Source organism: Leptonychotes weddellii, chromosome 9 (assembly GCF_054177405.1).
Source record: "Leptonychotes weddellii isolate Sample4059 chromosome 9, ASM5417740v2, whole genome shotgun sequence".
Lineage (NCBI taxonomy): Eukaryota > Metazoa > Chordata > Mammalia > Carnivora > Phocidae > Leptonychotes > Leptonychotes weddellii.
The window spans coordinates 11,519,452-11,538,967 of NC_138377.1; the positions used below are offsets into that span (position 1 = coordinate 11,519,452).

At 52.1% G+C, this 19,516-nt stretch overlaps 1 protein-coding gene across 1 annotated transcript in view; it reads left to right on the top strand.

Annotated features, from left to right (window-relative positions):
* TTC7B (tetratricopeptide repeat domain 7B) overlaps nt 1-19,516 on the top strand; it is a 219,442-nt gene that overhangs the window by 167,018 nt on the left and 32,908 nt on the right. The window contains exon 16 of the mRNA XM_081829739.1: nt 8,520-8,660. Coding sequence (XP_081685865.1) covers nt 8,520-8,660 — 141 coding nt within the window. The remainder of the gene's footprint in view (nt 1-8,519; nt 8,661-19,516) is intronic.

The window sequence follows — 19,516 nt, forward strand, 5'->3', positions numbered from 1 at the left end:
CCCCCCCCCCCCCCCCCCCCCCGCAGCCTGGGTTTAAGCACTGGGGAGGCGGTACTTCTCTGGGAGGGACTACAGAAGGAGGCAGTGCAGGAAAGAAGTCCAAGTCAGGCATGCGGTGGATTGACCACAGCCCCACTGGCGCTGATTGGAAGTGTGAGACACTCAGCCTCCCCAGTGCAGGTCATCTGTGAATTTGGGGTAGAGGGAACGAACCAGTTGAACCTTAATTTTTTTTTCCAGTTCAAACGTTATTGCTATGTAGAAAAGCAACTCTAATAATTAATTTTCCTTAAAAAAGGCGAAACAGACATCATGAGATATAACCTGCATCTACCCAAACTGAAAGGAGACTAAGCAGTTCCCCGGGCGTAGGACTAATACTTTCGATGGTGTTCTTTTAAGGAGGCATGAGTGAGTTATTTTTCCAAGGATGTTTCCTAGACTGCTGATTCTCTGCGGTCAAATATTTTTGAGCAATATTGCATCTCCCTCTTAGAGACTGACAGTGCATATTGGCGCATTAAAGGCTCTGAGAAGTCCTACAGTTTAAAAAAGTCGAGGCTCTGAAGCTTGACCCCTTGTTCCCCAGCTAATTTCATCATTTTCGCACCCTATGGAATCCATGTTCCAGGGGCTGCATTTTGAGAAATGCTAATGTATATAGTGATCCAGGGCATTGGAATGATCTGAGCCTTTACTGCTTACAGCAAATATTCCTCTCAGGGAGATGACTTCCTCCCTCTGAAATCCAGCTCAGCTTAGATGTGACTTTATTTCTGGCTTTTGAAAGTGTCCATACAAATAAAATATTTTTAAATGAATAAAAGTCCGTAGTAGAAGAGATATGTTTGGTATTTTCATCACATTAGGGTTCTTCAGGGGAAAAAAAAAAAAGTTTCACTGCCAGGGTTCTTTCAAATCAGGCTCCTCAGATACATTAAAAAGATTTGATTTTTCAGAAAGTAGGGTAACATTAAAATCCTCAGGCAGCCCTCATTAGTTACAGTGAGGCTTGATGCATTTATACAAGGGACTTAGTTATCTTCCATGGAAACCACCCCAGCTCTCCACTGTCAGGAAAGCTAGGTTCAAGGACCATTTCGGCAGAAGAACCCAGGCAACTCAGTTACTCTCCCCGCACCTTAGCTTCCCTATCTGTAAGGATGTCAGTCTACTAATTCTGTTCATGCACGCCTTTGTGGTATGCCAGGAGCTCATCCTGATCTCCGAGCCTGGGTCAGGTGCCCCCTCCTGAGTGCCTGAGGGCAGCTGTGGCCCCCCGCAGGGAGGTGGCCGCCAGGTAGGAGGAGCCCTATTGGGACGCGCTCTCCACTCCTTAGACCTGGGGACCCCAGGTGCCCCCACTCTTGAGCGCTCTCGCAGTCATTATCTTGGAGGAAAATGCGTGTTGACATTTTATTCGCCTCTCCAGGAAGGTGCTAAAATCAGGAATACTGACTTGGGTTCTTGGCTCGGTTTCTTCTATCCAGTGATAGGGAAAACTGCTGCTCTCTTTAGGAGCGAGTAACCCTGGGGAAGAGAATAAGCAGATTCATGACAAAACACACCTCTCAAATGAAATACGGTTGAGGAACAAATTCAAGGTCGTTTTTTCCCTCTTCTTTTGGCTAGCATTTCATTATTGACTTTGCATTTTCTGACATTTCAAAATGTATCTCACGATCAGGAAATGACTAGTCAGTGGGGTGTACATTTCACCCTCTGCTCCTGCTTAACAGAATAAAGTCAAGTTTTTAGAATCTGTATATGAAAACATTACTCCAGTGATGACCCCACTGCTCTTGAGGGGTGGCAGTTAAAAAAATTCAACCCTAATGATTCGAGGATGAGCCTTTTCTTGCTATTTTAATGAAATTAAAATTAATTCTCCCCAATTAGTTCTGTGGTGTCTTTCTTTAAACGAGCTTGAAGAGAACTTTAGTAGGAGATTGACGAGTCAATAATAAATAGCACGCAGATGGAAGTTAAGGAGTGTGTGTCCAGTAATGAGACTGTCACCCAAACTGGGGAGGCTTTTCCCAGAAGCTGCATTCAAAGACAAACTTAGCCTTCCCCAGGCACTTGAGTCCAGACACACAGCCTCATGAATATGCAACAGGGAGGGTTTCTAATGGAAATGAAAGCATCTGCCTGGTGTAGTCCTCCAGAAGGTACTGTCTCCAGCCCAGAGCCGGGGCTCAGCTCACTCCAACAGCTAGCATCTTCCCGCATGCTTGTGAACGGCTTCCCGCCACGCTTCCCGTGTGCCCACCTGGCCCTGCCAACACCCGTCAGCAGCATGCCAGGCCACCCCCGCATGCCCACTGGTGGCCCTAAACCCCAGTCTCCGCCCCCCCCCCCGACCGCCTTAGTGGTGCTCCTTCCCTAAAGCTTTCCCCCCTTCAGGAGAAGACACATCCTGTCAGGTTCCATGTGCTTGATAGTCTGTTAAAGTCACATGGAAATTGTGATCTCGTCTTGAGACCGTGGGTTTGGCTGTCCTGATTTACTTGGCTGTCTTAATCTCTTTCCCACTCCGTGAAAAAGGGAAGTAGCTCCTAGAACGGGGACCAAAGTTATTCATCAGAGGAACCCGCAAGCAGGAGAGGCCTCATTGTCCGTGGGGATCGGGCGGGAACGGCTGGCACCTGCCAGGCGCTGGGGACCCACGCCCCTATTACACTGGCAGACCGCCTCAGAGAGCAGGGAGGAGCGCCCCCCAGCCCAAATCCGCCTCCTCAGAGAAGCAGGACTGCCTCCAGCAAAGATGGGAATTGCCCTAACATCCGTGGGGGGGGGCGGGGGACAAAATGTTTAACGGTTAAAACCAAAAAGAAAGTATAGAGACAATGTGCCTAGCTTGGGGCTTGATGTGAGAGTGGACCGTCCTCGCTGGCTCCCGAGCTGCTGCCTCCTGCAGCCCCGGGGACGTTCTGGTTCTTCGAGCGCAGGCGGCAGGTGAGAGAGGGTCACCGGGCTGCCTGCAGTCTGCAGCATCGGACTGATTGTACTTTCAAGCCCTGTCTCGAGAAGCAGACGTTCTTTTCCTGTTAAAAATGAAAAACTGTAAGCAGAGCTCTCTAGCAAGAATGCTTAGTCATTCCGATTGCTGTTCAGTATTCGGGGTCCCGAAGAGGTGGACCTGCTGCCTCTTCCTTCCCTGTTTGAATGGTCTGGGGGGCACAGCTTCTCAGAACTGAGAGCCGAATAAAGTCTAGTGACAGATAATCTGGAATCATTTCAGAACTGAGGGGCAATAAGTCCGGAGGTTCATCAGCCGGGGAGCAGGGGGTTATGGAGCGGCTCTGTTTCTTTTCCGAAGAACGTGGGGAGCACAGGTATCTGCTGCTGTGGGATTAGCCAGGGAGAAGGTGGGTGCCCAGCAGAGAGAGGGGACTTGGGGCATGGCCACGTGCTCCATCATTCCATATCCGTGCACACCAGGCATCTGAGTTAACGCTGGGGCTGGGAAGCCAAGAGCAGCCCAAATCCCAAGCAAACTCATGTGAGATGTGCAGTGAAGGATTATCGTTGCACATCATGTAACACTTGTCCCTTATGCCTGGACGCTGACACCTGCCCAGGCACCAGGTGGGCAGAGATTGATCTAAGATCTAGTCTAGGTACGACATGCTGGGAAGCTGCGAGGGGAGAGGGACAAGAGCCGATTACCCAGTGCCACCGGAACAGTCCGAAGGACAGCTAGACTATAAATAGAGGCCATGCATCCAGTGACCATGCTTGTGAAAGTAGCCAGGCCATGTCTTACGCCTTGTGCCTAACAAGGTTGTGGCCTCTGAGATCCCTTTGAATGGTGAGATGGGGTTCACATGCGATTGCGCCCTCGGAGGTCCGTGTGGGGTCGGCCACAGGGGTAGCATGCTTTGGAGAGAGGATTTTTGGGAAGGCTCCGGCTGTACCAGCAATCTGAGCTGGCTGCTCCTGGTGTCCCATTTGCCTTGGGGTTTCTCAACAGGCTTCAGCACATGACAACAGCCTGGGTCAGAAAACCTCGGGAGGGGTTCAGAGCTCGGACTCACGGCTTCCTGAGGTCAGTGGCCTTGGTTCTGGGTCCTCTCAGCCGTGGGGAGCTGCCTGCCCACTGCAGTCCCCAGGTCCTCTCTATTGCCTTCCCGTCCTCCCCCACCCCTCCAGACGAAAACCCTGGATGTAGGAATCTGAACAGTTCTTCAGGTGGCACTTTGCCTTTGGATCAGGTGTCCAAGATAACATTTTCTTTAGGGCATCTGGGTAGCAGAGAAGAGAAAGCAGTTGACTTGGGGAGATGTGGATCTGCTCAGCTCCAGGGCATCTGCTGCCCCCTGGACCATTTGGACAATTAGGTCACAGAACCTGGACCAGATTGCCGGGCGCGCTCTCTGCCGCCTGCACCAGCTCTCGGTTCAGTTGCTTTGCAGTGGCTTTGCAGAGCCTCTGTGCCCTGTGGCTGAGGGCCCTGGGAGAGCACAGCCCTGCTCGGCCGGCAGGGTTACGACAGTGATAAGCACATCTCGAATTAACGTGGTAAATAAGAGATGCTCAGCAGCCGGGCACTCTCTCCGGCTTACCTGTTGAACCTGATTATGTGGAAGCTCATTCCTCCAGAGTCTTGGATTTCAAATTAGAAATATATCTTATATTCCTCCCTCTGATTCCTTTTTTAAGCCTCAATTTGTCCATTTCCCTTAGGGTAATAATCCCTTCCACCCCCACGTACACTGTAGGGATACATTTGCTTTGGTGAGAAAGACAAGGGTTGCTTTAAAAAACAAATGTTGGTTAGAACTAGCATTTCCAGTTGTGTACCTACATAAATCAAAATCTATTTTGGTAAAGTATCTATTTTGGCACTTACCATTTCAGTCCTATGAGACAGTCACTTACAGGCTGTTTTTGTTTTTGTTTTGTTTTTATCAGATATATCCATTCTGATTCATAATGATGTTTATTTTTTTCCTCCAAATTCTAATCCTATGGAAGAATTTGACTTATTGTATTATTGCCAGGAATAGTAGACGTTAACTCTTCAGTAATGTGGCCCTTATTATTAGTCACCTGCTATTGTTAGCAAATACCCGAATGCTCTAATATCCGTCCCTAGTTTAGAACATGAAGGGTCTCTGCCCTTGCGAAGCGTGTGTTAAAAGGGATCGACTAAGAGGGAAACCCGCAGTTCCCCTCCATATTTAAATGGTGTAGTTATATTAGAGACGGGGGAAAGTCCCGGAGTGAGGTGCAGTGTTTAAGCTACTATGTGCCACGGTCATTTGCAGTCCCGGCGGTTGGAAGTGAGGACAGCCACACGGAGAAGCCCTTTGAGACAATGAAGGTTCTGGCCTCTGAGTCATTGTTAGGCCAGGAGAGTAGAGCACACACACATGCTTCCAAAAGAGGGGACCGACCACTCTCTTCCAGATTTCAGACGGTGACATGTCTCTCGACAGTGCTCATTCATTCTGCAAGCCTTTACCTGGTAGCTCTCATGGGCCTGGCATGGTCAGCCCCTGAAAGCACCTCGATGTGGGGCCTGCCTCCTGTCTTCTAGAACCACAGTCTAAGAGGAGAGACAGTGACGTTAACAGAAAACGGTGTGGTCTGTGCAGTGGATAGCCGTACCCACAGGGAGCTGGAGGAGCACTGAGGACCCAAGGCCCACCACCTTCTTACAGGGGAGTGACAGGGAGAAGAAACGGAAGGCTCACGGCAGCCTTTCTGGAGGAGGTGGTACGGGAGCTGGATGTGGAGGCTAGATTCGGAGTTAGACTACTGTTCGAGTCCTACTTTTGCCACCCACTGGCTGTATGACTTTGGACAAATTCGTAAGCTCATTAAATCTCAGTTTTGTTGTCTAAAGCATGCAGTAACATCGTTAGCCGCCTCATAGAATTGTTTAAAGGTTAAGCGAAATATATACGTAAAGTGCTCATTGGACTGCCTGAAACCTGCCATGCTGTGTTCGCTAAAACTGATAATCACTACTGTCATCGTTTGCCAGACCTTATTCACAGGGAACCATGTTATTATGTGAATAATTAGTTAATTTAGTTGTGTATAGCTATCACGAAGAGAAGGGACTTTAAGAGTGGTTCTGATTAATTTGTTTGCAGACCAAATAGTGAATCCAAAACCCAAAATTAGCCCCTCCAAAAGTCACAGGTCCTCATAGCAAAGGACCCATAGAACCTAGGAGAAAACGGGTTGACTTTTTCTTCAGTATTTGTTTATTATTGTTAGTTGCAAATGAATTAATGGCGAGGTATTTTAAGCATTTCTCAGTTTTGATTTCCAAGGTGGCAAAAACATCAATAGATATAACCCATGGAAGCAAAATCTCTGGCAGGGGTCTCAGGGACTCTGCAGAGTCTATAAAAGGATCCTGAGACCAGGAGAATTGAGAATCAGTGTTCTAAAGAACAAGATCTTCCTGGAACTCTGTTCCCCAGGGTCTTGGGCTGCAGGGAAGCAGGGGAGCTCATGCTCCCTGCCTGGCGTGTGTAGAATATTCCTGCAGGCTTTTCTTGACCAAATGTTAGTAAAAACTGCTTTCTGTCTCTCCAGGTGGATGGGTCTCCCAACCACAGAGCGGGATCACCTAGGCGATTAGCAAGAGGCCTGCCCTCCCCCCTAGAGTTAGTGATGCGGTTTGCCTGGGGCCAGCTATGACATCATGGTCTTTTAAGTCCCCAAGGAATTCTGACCCGAAGCCAAGGTTGAGAACCACTGTTCAAGGCAGGCGATGAGAAGGCGAGCCAGCGTGGTGACATCAGAATATACAGCAACCTTGTTTATTTAGCTGACAGTTGCTACTAAAGTTCTCAGGAAAACTGTATCAAATCCTTGTTCTCAAAGTTAAAATATTTCTTTTCCATGGAAAGTCCAAAACAAAACAAGACCAAAATAATCAACAGCAGTCTGATCATTTTGCTGTTTTGATTTTTTTTTTTTTTTAAGTAGTCAGACACACTTTGTCTAAGCAAGGGTCAGTCCTTAGCTGAGCTTTGTGAGTTCTGGGTCATAATGGCATCGACTGGCGTGTTTTAACTCGGCCTCCGGTTCCTCCTCCTGTGTGTCCTGGTTCCCTCTGCAGGACTCACTGTCCATCCCCCGAGGCGCTCTCCTCTCGCTCGTCCTCGTGGGTGCTCTGTGTGGATTATCCACAGAAGGCGGATTCCCAGTCTAGTTTCCGTCTGCCTCCCGTGAGCTCCCTCCACCAAACCCCCGCTGAAGGATCTGAGTGTATTTAGAGGTACCCATGTTTCCTTCATGTTGGAACAGTCAAAGCACAATATGGATGGCCAGCCTCTTGCTGCAAATACTCTCAAAACGAATAAATTGTGGCGCATCTCAAAGCCCCAACAGAAATTATTTTTATGCGCACAATTTTGTCTTACCCAGAGTATAACCAGCTGGGTGCATTGGAGTGGTCAGCATTTGTCTTTATAGATGATCACTACTTGAAACCTTACAATAAGTCGAGAGTTACCACTCACGATGTCGGAACGTCTCTCTCCATGTTACGCTTGTTGATGAATTAAAAATGAAAGAATGTGGCCAGTGACATAAATATCAACAGTTTGCAGTTTGAAATGACTGAGACGCCTGCTCTCAGCTCTGAGGCCACACCTCCAAGAGGGAGCGTGCGGGGGAGAGGTGAGGAGCCAGCCCCCTGTGGAGGGAGTGCACTCCAGCCACCAGGACCCCGTGGAAGGGCAGCAGGACAAGGAATGAGTCATTTGATTTCTGAATAGAAGTTCCTTTACCAGCTTCCTTTGACTAGAGGATGTGCTCGGTCTGCTCCTCTCCTTAGCCGCTTAGGACAACGAGCTTTGCCCCCGAGGCCGACGGGTACCCCTCCTGAGCCCAGGTGCCTTTGCTCTAGCCCATCCTCCCTTAGTGCAACCTTGACAATGGACATCTGCTTGTACGTAGGGCCAACGTGTGCTCTTCCTCCTATCCTTAGGTCATGTCCTAGAATGTGGTTCCAAATCTAGGGGTGTTGGCCAGCTCTCGAAGGCCAGGGAGAGGAATGGCAGGTTGCTGGGTTTGTCTTGAGAATGGTCTCCTCTGTCCCCAGGAGGCAAGGATGACTCCTCCCCCTGCCCCCCAGATGGCTTCTAGACTTAGGCCCAGCCGGCGTGCTGTGTCACTTGCCTTTGTAGCCCTTCATTCGTGCCACGTTTCCGCATGAGCGTCACGGCCGTGTGTCCAGCTCTACCCCTCTCCTGCCCCAACACTCGCGCTGTCTGAGACTGAGCTCCCGGATGGAGCACCTCCCACAGCATGTGCTCTGGTTGTTGACTAAAACATTAGCTCGAGCGCAGGATGGAAACTCCCGTTCAAGGCCGTAATGATTGTCTGTATTTCTTTATGGACATACAACTTGGAAGCATCATGGGGGAAGGAGTGTGTGTTCGTCTTGAACTCGTGTCTGTGTGTGGGAGGGGGCGGGTGGATGGCTAGTCGCATGGGTCTGTCCTTTTACTTCTGATGCCGTCTTCTCGAACCGCCCCCCCCCACAGGCTCTGTCCACGCCACGTCCGTGGCGGCCTCCAGAGTGGAGCAGGCACTGTCAGAAGTGGCCTCGTCTCTGCAGAGCAGCGCCCCCAAGCAGGGCCCGCTACACCCCTGGATGACGCTGGCACAGATCTGGCTCCATGCAGGTACTGCCCCACCCCCACCCCCACCCCCACCCCCACCGCTGCGCCGGACGCTGGAGGGTCCTGTGGGCACTTGCCTGTTTAGCCTACAACCCCTTTCTGGAGGGGTTTCGAGAAGTCAAAGCCTTTGCAGTCACGTGCCAAAATGTCACTACTGCTTTGCAGGAACCATGAGTTTCTCTGTGTCTCCCCATCGCTCCCCAGAACCTGGTACAGAGCAGGCATCCGTGGGGTGGAGATGATCTGATGGGCATCTGAGGGGCCTGGGGAGGTCGCTGGGCGCGATGCGGGCTTTGTGTCACAGCAGGAGCCGGAGAGCGACAGACACCCAGGCTTCCTTTGCAGGGACAGCAAGGCAGGGTGTCCCAGCCTCAGAAGTCTGGAAGTCCCCTACTCTGCCAGCTGTGTAGACAGGAGCTAATCGCTTCACCTCAGCCTGGCTTCCTCATCTGTGGCGGGGGCGGTAGCAGTCCCCACCTCCTAGGGTTGACGAGCACGGTGCCTGGCGCATCCTGGCAGTGACCTCTAGAGTCCCTGGGCAAGGGGACACGTGTGTCGATGGCTCAGAGGTCTTCATCGAACCCAGGGAAGGGGCAGTGCTTTCGATGTCCCTGCCCTGCCCCGCCCCCCCCCAGCACTCCTGTTGCCCCACAGAGCGGGGAGCACCGCCGAACTGGAAACTAGCCCAAGGAGCAGAGAGGACTGCCCGTTCCCCAGCTTCACGTGGTGCTGCTGCCGGGCTGAAGGCCCACAATACGTCCCACACGCAGGCAGTGAGGCGGAGAGCGCCCCACTGCGCAGAGGCTCAGGGCAAATGGTGGCTGCTGATTTACTGACGTGCGCGTGTTTCTGTACGATCCGTAACTTCTGTTCCTCGAGCTTTAGCACTGGGTCTGCAAGACGCCACCTGGGCCTTCCCAGGCCGGACCCTCAGGGTGCACAGTAGAAGCCCAGGTTTGGCTGGGGAAAGTGCTTGTTATCCACCATCTATTTACTCCTTTTTCTTGCCAAAGCTAACTGTGTGATGTTCAGCCTCGTTTGGAACCACTGGCAGACCTTGGTGTATGAAAACATGGTTGGGTTTACCTGGCTTTGGCGTGTCACCGAGCCCCGCTCAGCCAGCCTCCTCTGTGTTGGCATCTTTAATGAAGCCATAAATTAACAAATTACATTCTTCTAAGCAGAAGCACAAAAGAGGGATGATTCATGAATGTGCTGATTGTTCTTCCGGCGCAGACACTTGCCGGCATGTGGCCTCTCGCTGGGTCCCGGATGAGCCGGGGCGCGGGGACAGCGGGAATGCCCTGCCGTCCATGCCCTGCGCCGCCGCAGACAAGCTCAGTCCCCGCTCGAGGGCCTGGCGCCTGTCCCGTTCGGTCGCCCTCACGAGCAGTGACTGCAGAGAACACAGAGAGAAGCCTGAGAAGGCTGCAGCGTCTGGGCCAGGAGAGACCGGCTGACCCTGCAGGGCCAGTGTCAGGGGCCAAGGGGTCTTTCCAGTTGGAATTGAAATCAAGATTTTGAAGGGCCAACGTCTTAAAAAAAAAAAAACCCAGCAGGGCTGAAGGCAGTCCTTCGAGGCTGGAATGAACTTCCTTAACCTCAAAGGCATTGCTCCTCTTCCCCTGTTTTTGGAAAAGTCAGTGACCTGAGTGAGGGTCACTAAGTTCCAGGACAGTTTCTCCTGCTGGCTTGCTGCCCCTTATTCAGTTATCCAGACTCTGTTCCTTTGTGTGTTTCCCCCATGACTCTTGGGAGGAAATTTTGTAGCCGCTGATTAGAAGATTGAAGAACTGGAGAGCTAGGATTCAGTTTGGAGCTGTCCTTGAATTTGGACATAATCGTGTGATACCCACTTCTCATTGACATAGCCTGTAGCACAGAATAAAGCTCTCGTTGTTAGTTAGTGGGCGTGGCTTTTAACCTTCTATACGTTGGTGGGATTGAACTATGGAAAACGAACACCAAACCTGCCTTATAAACTCTGGACAGAATATGCAGGGTACTTTTGTTATACGAAGGAATTGAGTAAATTAGAATCTGTATAGGATCTGTACCATATGGACTCCTTCAAAGCAATGACTTGGTTTAAGTCAAGATTTAGAATCGTATCACATATTCATATGGTCTTTGAAGAGGTAAATTCAGAACGAACTCAGAAAACAGACAGCTTCCCCTGGACTGTAAGGTTTTACCACCTGTGGTTTGAGCTCTGCTGCTCCAAGAGGCAAAATAACAGTGACCCCCCCCGCCCCCGACTTTTGGACAATTTAGGGTTCCATCATTAGATCTAGCAGTATGGCCAGATTCTGTAAATTTTGCAAGCTTTGGAAGAAACTTCCAAAGATCAAGGCCTAACACCCCAGGCCATGGTGTTTCGTGGCATTTGTGCGTCTCTTCTCTCTTGGTTGTTTTCTCTGGTGAGCTGAGTCTAGTGGGAGCTCATGACAAGAGCCCATGGTGAGGTGGCCCCAGATTTGAGGCTTGCAGGTGAGGTCACCCTGAGACCACCTTTGACTTCCAGCCTGTTTTATGAGCAGGCCCCTGGGCCACTGGTATGTCCATTTGAATGGCAAAGAGATCATGAATTGGACGTTGACCCTCCGGCCGCTCTGTGAGGGAGTGGGCCAGTGGCCCAGCAGGGAGCACAGATCCAGAAAGACGAATGATGTTTGACACACAAGGCCCCCCCATTCCTGAGTGGTGGGCCCCGCTCCCTGGGCACACCCTTCCCTCTGTGCCTCCTCCTCCTGTCCTGGATGCTTCTGGCTCCAGTGTCTCGGGCTCTTCACCAGGACACCTGGTGGCTGACCAGCATGGGATGTGTCTGTTTTGTTCCTTAGTTTGTTGGGACCTATGTAACAGTTGTATTTAAGTTATTTTTGAATTAATAGTAGTACCTGCATATGGTACACAATTGAAAGGGTACAAAGGATCAGAGTGAAAAGTCTCCATCCTGCCCCTGAGCCTCAGCCACCGTCACCCCCAGCAACCCCTGCTAGCTATCACACACACCGGGCTATCACACACACTGGGTGATCATTGCTTGTCGGCGTACCTAACGCTGACTCAGAGTTTTTGCCGGCCGCATAGTATAAATCCATTGTATGAATTTACCATAATTTAACCAGTACTCCATTGACTGACATTTAGATTATTTCTAATATTTTGCCATTACAGACAATGTATCAGTAAGTATCCTTCTATATATTGCATATAAGATAAATTCCTAAAAATGGAATTGATGGATCAAAGGGTGTGTTCTCTTTAATTGTGATAAATTTTGTCACAATGGCTTCCATAGAATAGTACCAGTTTACAGCCCAGCCAACAATGTGCGAATGCCCATTTTCTTACATCCTTGTCCACACAGCGGATTCACAGACTTCTAGATCTCTGCCAGTCTGATCAGTGAAAAATGGTATTTCAATTGTCTGTTCATGGCTTCTGCTCATTTATCTTCTTAGACACTGAGCTTTCCTTTTTTAATTGTAAGCATTTATTATGTGCCAAAGAAATTTGCCTTGTGTCTGTGATATGAGCTATAAATATTTTCTTCTGTTTTTATTTTGTTAGTGGTTTTGTCTCTTTTTTTTTTTTGGCCGGTCTTTAAAAAATACATTTATCAATCTTTTCTTTATGGCATCTGGGCTTCACATGACATTTACCTATTTTTACGGTCTCCTTTCCTGAAATTCCAAGTAACTTCTGGGGCCATTGGTGTATACACCGTCTTATAAAGAAGGTCAGAAGGGGTTATCTCCTCCATTTTGCAGGAGGGAAACCCAGGCCAGATAGAAATAAGTGCCTCTGGGGTCTTACTGGGGAAGGAGTCAGAGTCGGGGGGCTGCCTTAGAGCATTTGATGTTTATTGTAGTACAAAACCCATCTCCCTAGGAGCCATACAACTTCCTTAGGATGCAGACCTCATGGTTGGCCATCGGAGAGTCAGACATTCACAGATATTCCGGGTTGAACCAGAGCCTTTGCCAAGCCAGGCAGCTTTTTGGTGCCCATCTTTTAATTTCCACATTGGGATGGCAGCTAAAAATGACTTTGCGGTAGGTGGTTAATTTCTGCTTGTTACGTACTAATGATTATAGCTTTCACTTTGGCACTCTCACAGTTGAAACCAACGGCTATTCTTAGATGTGCAAAATCAGATTTTCTGATTTCTGCTGCAAATTTAAAGCCATGATACTCTTGCGAATTCCCTGGCCCTGGCCCTGGCCCGGCCTCTCCCATTCCCCCCCTCCCCCCTCCCAGGCTCCTCCCAGCCTCCCAGAGGCTGCATCAGCAGGGTGGAGGGGTCATCCTGTGGCCAGGCCCCCAGAAGAGATGAAGGCCGCACCCAGACAGATGGTGCGTGGGTCACTGCACAGGGAGCCCCTGTAGGAGGGAACTCTCAGTTCCCCGGGGGCCAGGCCTGCCTCATTCAGGGCCGATCTAGATTAAGCAAAACCCCCCTGCTCCTGCCCTGGGGGGGGTTGATTAATGGTCTGCACCTTTATCGAGCACCGTCCATATGTCAGACTTTTTTCCAAGGACTTTAGATGTCTTAATTTGTTTTGGCCCCGTGAGGTATTAATACGTTATCTACCCCACTTTACAGATGAAGAAACTGATACACATAGCTGTCAAGTCTCTTGCGTAATATGACATGGCTAATAAGTGGAGGAGCCAGACTCAGAGCCAGCCAATGTGGCCCCGGCACCCCAGCTGTAACCCAGGGTGGGCACTCGGGCGGTCAGCAGAGTGTCTTTGAGCACGTTGTTTATGAGCCACCATGGGAGCGAGGCTCAAGAGTCAGGGGTCATCTGCCTTGATGGAGTTTACAGGTGTGAAACAAAACAATTAGAAGAAGCACTTCATTCTCATGGTGCCACGTGCCATGAAGGGGAAGCGTGGTCCCCTGGGGGAACTGGTGCCAGAGGTCCTCCCCCTCCTCCCCGGCCCGGAGCCGGCAGGGGGGGGCGGGGGTCTGAGCATGGGGGGCAGAGGCCTGAGGAGGGATCGGCAGTGGTCGGGACCGTGGTGGGGAGGCCTGCAGACCGTGCTAGAGAGTGTTGGAGAAATGACAGGGCCCCTGGTAGCCATGCTCAGGTCTTTAACTTAATCCTAAAAGCATTAAAAAGCCACTGATGAACTTCTAGCAGGAGAGTAAAAGGGTCAGACAGGTTTTGAAAAGACCACTTTGGCTAAACGTAGAGAATGGAATGGAAGCGGCAAAAGTGGAAACAGAAAGAGCGGAGTCTGGGGGCAGCTCGGTGTCGGAGGCGGAGGGAAGTGGGCTCTGAGATGCACTGTGGAGCTGGAACCGGACTCCCCGTGGGTGCGATGTTGGGGGCGTGGCGAAGAATCCTGTGTTCGGGGCCTGAGTCAGTGTGAGCCACTGGTGACTCCGTTGCTGCAATGGGAAGCGGGTGGGGAGGGACCGACGTGTTGGAGTCAGGGAGGAAGGGAAGCCAGAGTCGTGTTTGAACTTGGAAGTGTCCGGTGCCCGCGGACATGCGAGTGAAGACAGCAAGCAGGCAGCTGGATAGTCCAGCCTCGTTTCAGATTTGGGCTAGAAACAGACACTGGGGAGGAAGGATTTAATGCCCAGGGGTATGATGAGAAGGCCTAGGAGGAGAATGTCCCCAGAGAAGGGAAAGGACCAGGACCGAGCCCCTCCCACATTTAAAATTTGGGCAGGATGGGGGAAAGCCAAAGTGAGGGAAAGGGGGTAGTCAGGCAGGAGGGAAACAGGAGAGGGGCGTTGTGAGAGCCAGAGGGGTTTCCTTCCCCTGTGTGTGGCACAGTCAGACTTGTGCAAATCCACATGTCACCTTGGCCCAGCAGTGTGAGCTGGGCAGGTTCTCGCTCCTCCCTGTGAGCCCTGGTTTGCTCCCCAGTGAAATGAGGGCAGTTGTGACAGTTACACCAGGTAAGGCATGCGGAGTGCTCAGTGGGTAGCAAGCACTTGATAATTCGTAAAAATCACTGTTATTAAGGAGGACGTGGCTGGGGCGCCTGGGTGGCTCAGTCGGTTAAGCGACTGCCTTCGGCTCAGGTCATGATCCTGGAGTCCCGGGATCGAGTCCCGCATCGGGCTCCCTGCTCGGCGGGGAGTCTGCTTCTCCCTCTGACCCTCCTCCCTCTCGTGCTCTCTGTCTCTCATTTTCTCTCTCGCAAATAAAAAAAAAAAAAAAGGAGGACGTGGCTGGTAGGAAGTGCTGCTGGGAGGTCGAATGGGCGCAGACAAAAGCCCTCGTTGGACCTGGCGCTGGGAGTTGTTGGTGGCCGTGACAGTGAGGCTGTGGGGACGTGCTGGGGATGGAGCATACCGATGTGACTAGAGGGCGCTGGCAGGTGAGGAAGACAAGGCAGAGGTTGCGTAGTCCTCACAGGAAGGACCCCTGTGCAGCAGAGGGGAGAAATGAGGGGTAGCTGGGGCTTCACTGGCTCACACAGAAGCATGTTGATGGCCGCTGGGCCGATCACATCCGTACTGAGATCCTCCTCGTCCCAAAGAGAGAGAGAGGATATGTGAAGGTGTGAATCCCTGAGGAGAGCAGGAGAGTGCTGGTGTCCAGGGCACAGGCAGACGGATTGACCTCAGTTACAGCCGAAGGGGAGCAGAATGGATGGGCACAGAGGACAACAATTCGCTTGTCAATTCGGCGGCAAGAAGAGGCTCAAGGTCTGTTCTGCTGGCTTCTCTTTTCCCTTTGAATGAAGAGTCAAGGTCAGCCAAAGGGGTGGAGGGCTTATGGGGAAGGATTGAGGCATCAGGAGAACAGCTGGGCCAGGGCCTGGAGGGGATCAAGTGTCTCCCAAATGCAGCTAGAGGATAGGAAGTTAGCCCCACCACCCCACCAAGCCCCTGGGGAAGGCGTCCCTCTGGACAGGTGGACGCCGCCACTCGGAAACTCAGAAATAAGTGTCAATCGCGCAGCCAAGATCCTGACAGAGGTGTTTGGCCAGGCCTTCATTGAGGAAAGGACCTGGGCTGTGTTCATCACGGGGACAAAGGGCCCAGCTTGGGGCCTGGGCCAGAGAAGCTCACATGCAAACAAAACCACTGCCTTCTGTCACTTCCGACCTTCCCCACACAAAGAAAAAGTAAAGAGTTCTAGACAGAGCTGATAAGGATGCAGCCCCCTCCCCTAGGCCTTCCTGACTTAGAAGGATGAAGGCAGCTCATCCAGGCCCTCATGCTGATTTTTATATGAGAGTGAATTCATGAAAGCACATGGGCGGTGTGCTCTGGGAGGACCTGCTGCTTCTGGAAGGTACCCTGTGCTCACCCTGGGGACTCCTCAGCACCCCCATGGGCAGGGGCTATCCCAGAACCAAGCTGCTAAGGTTTGTTTTCCAAGCACAAGTCAGGGAAACAGGGTTTGGGGTAAAGGAAATGGTTTTAAAGATTCAGGGAGTCTGCTGGCCTCGCTCCCTGCCTGCCTGCAGGCCTCACCTGTAAGACTGGGGAGCACACGGGTCTTTTCCTTCATCCCTGTCTCCCAGACCTCAGGTGGAATGGAAGATCTGACAGCTCCCGTATGGGTACAGCCCTCAGGCTGCCTCTAGCATTTACTGCCACTCCTTTGTATGAGCTTCAAAATAGGTGTCCCCTCTGGGTAGACCAACCCCCGGGGAGCAGGCTTAACTAGCTGAAGGCTAGTTCTCACCTGTGTGAGAAGCCCCTTTGCATCCCTCTGGGCAAGCGCAGCCCTGCACCAGGCACACAGCCTGTCAGCAGAGTCCAGACTCAGTTTCAGCCCCACTCTGCCCAGCACCTTTGCACAGTGCACAGTCCTGAGCCCAGGGCAGCAGGCACGTTGGGAGCCACCTCTCAACCTTGCAGCTTGCATGGAGTGGGTGCTTGACAAGTGTTAGAAGAATGAGTGAACGAGGAAACCGGACTTGTGTGGGACTGTGGGGCATCCAGCACTGGGTTCCCCAATCAGGAACACCTCTTCCCCTTGAGGAAGAAACAGTCCTCAGGCCTACACAGCAGAGCTTAGCCCTTTCAGATAGTGTCCTGAGATGGTTCAGCAAATGATTTCAGAAGGCCCTCTGCACAAGGCATGATGCAGGGAAAAGGCAGAGCAGACACAGCTGGGCCGTCCAGGAGCACGGCCTCTGGCGGGGAAGCTGCCACACACGAGGTCATGCAGGGCAGGGTGGACTGGGGTGAACACTTCGCAGAGCGCATGCAGGCCATTGGAAGGACGGGAGTGGGAGCGATGACTTCCCCAGAGGCGTGCAGGGGCGGGTGTGCTGGGGCCTAGAGCGAGGAGTGAGGGTCTTCGCGGATGGCCATTCAGGGGAGGCATTTGGGGCGAAAGGAACAGCACTAACAGGTGTGGAGGAAGATCAGGAACTGAACGTGGGGCGTGGGGGGTGGGAAGGTGGCAGGGCTCTAATTTTGAATGCTAAGCAAAAATATTTGGGTTACATTCCCCTGCAGTTGGGAACCATTGAAGGTTTGCAAGAGGAGAGGAGCATTTTATTTCCAACATTTGTCACAGCAACGGAATGACAAGGACAACCCAAGGGATTCCAAAGAAGACAGAGCTTAGGGTGAGCTCTCAGAAAGGTAGAAAGTGTCCATGGCCCCGGGCAGCCCCTGCAACCAGCCCAGAATCTGTTCCCGTGACCTCTTTAAAGAGTGACCTCTCGGAGCCCACCCTGCAGCACCCAGTTGCGTTCTTGTGGGGACCGATGGGCTCTGAGTTCCCGGAGCCAGCCTCACTCCGTCTTGCTCTCTCTTTGGTACAGGCTGTTACATCTCTTCAGAAGCTCACAAGGCCCTTTGTTCACTTATTTTTTTAAGTTGAATTTAGCCTCCGGTGAAGGGTCAGGGAAACTGCTGTTGCTTCCCTGGCCCTCGACTTTCTTCATGGGCCTGCGCCGCAGAAATGGTCCTCCTGCGGCCCTCACTGAGCACTCTCTAATCCACAGACCCCGGGCTTAAACACCTGCTAAAGGCCAGAGCCTGTGCTGAGGAAGGCGGAGATGGCTGTGGCTGGGAGTTGCTCATAGTTTAGAGGGAGAAGACAATGCCGGTCATCTTCTGGAGGCTTTAGGGAAGTATGAACAATACTCGTTAGCTCCTGAGTTCTGGAAAGCAGAGCTCAGACTGACAGGCTCAGTTACTAGGGCGGTTGAATCAGAGAATGTGGCTTGGCCAAGGTAGATTCGCCCATCCCAGACTGCTGGCCTCCCATTGCAGAGGCAGTACCCAGTGATGTGCCTTCAAGAGCCAGCCAAGAATGCAGGCGTCTAATAAGAGACAAGGCCTGGGACAGAGAGGGCTCTGAAGCCCCCACCCCCCCACCCCCCGCCGCCGTCAGCCAGCCCCAACCCCTCTCCCAAATGCACCAATCAGGTGGGACCTGGGGGCGGGCTGGGGAGGGGCCAGGGGCCTGGCTGTGGCAGATGAGCCCCTGAGAGAGACAAGAAGCAAAGGTGGGGGTCCCCTAACAAAGGTGATGTGATCCAGAGGATGACAGAGCTTATGGAAGGCCCATGGGAACACAAAGGTGGGAGCTGCAGCCCTGTGGGATCGGGGATAGACATTCATGAGCCCCTCCTCTGGGAAAGTGTTGAGCCTTGTTTGGGCTGTGGACCCCCAAGAAGGAGGGCTTCCCACGCAGCATAAGCTCGGAGTAAATATCTCCATGGACTCGTTGCATTTTAGAGGGACAGATGTGTCGCCTCGGCGAGAAGATCCCTCTGGGGATTTCAGGGATGCTGGGAGGCCTCTATAATCCTTCCCTCGTCCTCTCCAACTGCACCCCAAATGATTCGACTGATGTCAGAAATCCCACCACTAAGGTTTTATTCCTGGAGCCTAAGACCCTGTACCCCGGGAAGATGTGATTTCCTCATAAAGAGGGAGTGACTATTCTAAGCCTCATCTCAAAGGAGCCATGGTAAAATGGGAGGCTGGCCCTGCACCCCCAAATACATCCATCAGCCCAAAGAGCTACAGGCTCTGCCAAGTGGTTTTACCTCCCCGCACCTCGGTCTCGTCCCTGCCATCTGGGAGGCGGCAGGGCTCCACTAAGTGCCATCCTCGCCAGTTTCACCTACCTCTGGGCTTGGCTTGCACCACCTCGGTCGATCCTCACCACTATCCCGGGGGAGCTGCGGGCCGACATCGGGCCCCGGTGGACAGGTGAACAGGCCCTGCCTTGCCCAAGGCCTCACACACGGCTCAGGTGCAGGTACCCAACCCTCCATGTTCTCAGGACACTGGCTTACAAATTGGGCACCCTAGAGCCCAGGGGGTCCCCAGGGGTGCCCCAGAGGCTGGGACGGGGGACCAAACCAAGAGGGAGGCAAGCTGCCACTCTTAAGAGGCCTTTGGAAGTAGAGGCTCCACTGGGGAAGGTGGTTTGAAAATCACCACATCACCTGGTGCCGTGTTTGAGCATCAAACGGACACATGGAGGAGAAGCCAGGCCCTGCACCTGTCTGCCCTCCTCCCTGCATCAGGAGCATGGCTTTACCGGCGATACAGGTCTCCTCCTATAACTTCTGCGGCCCTGAAAACAAGTCCTTGGAGGCCTGGATTCTTGCTGCTACTTGCATGATCGTGACTCAGCGGAGTGCCTGTCTTTTCTGATCGATTCCTCAGGAAGGAAGCAGCAGTATCAGACTCGTGGCTGGTGCTCGCTGAGATGCGTGGTCCCACAGAGGACCCTCCTAGAACAGGACTGATGGGCACATTGCCACGCCGGTGCTTAAGCCCCCCCGCCCCCATGATCTTGTTATAAAAATTCTAGAAGCATTCGGTCCCCACTCCCAAGTTGGTCCTTTTTCCATAGTGAGTTAGACAGCAGAGGCCCAGGGGGTCACCCACCCCGTCG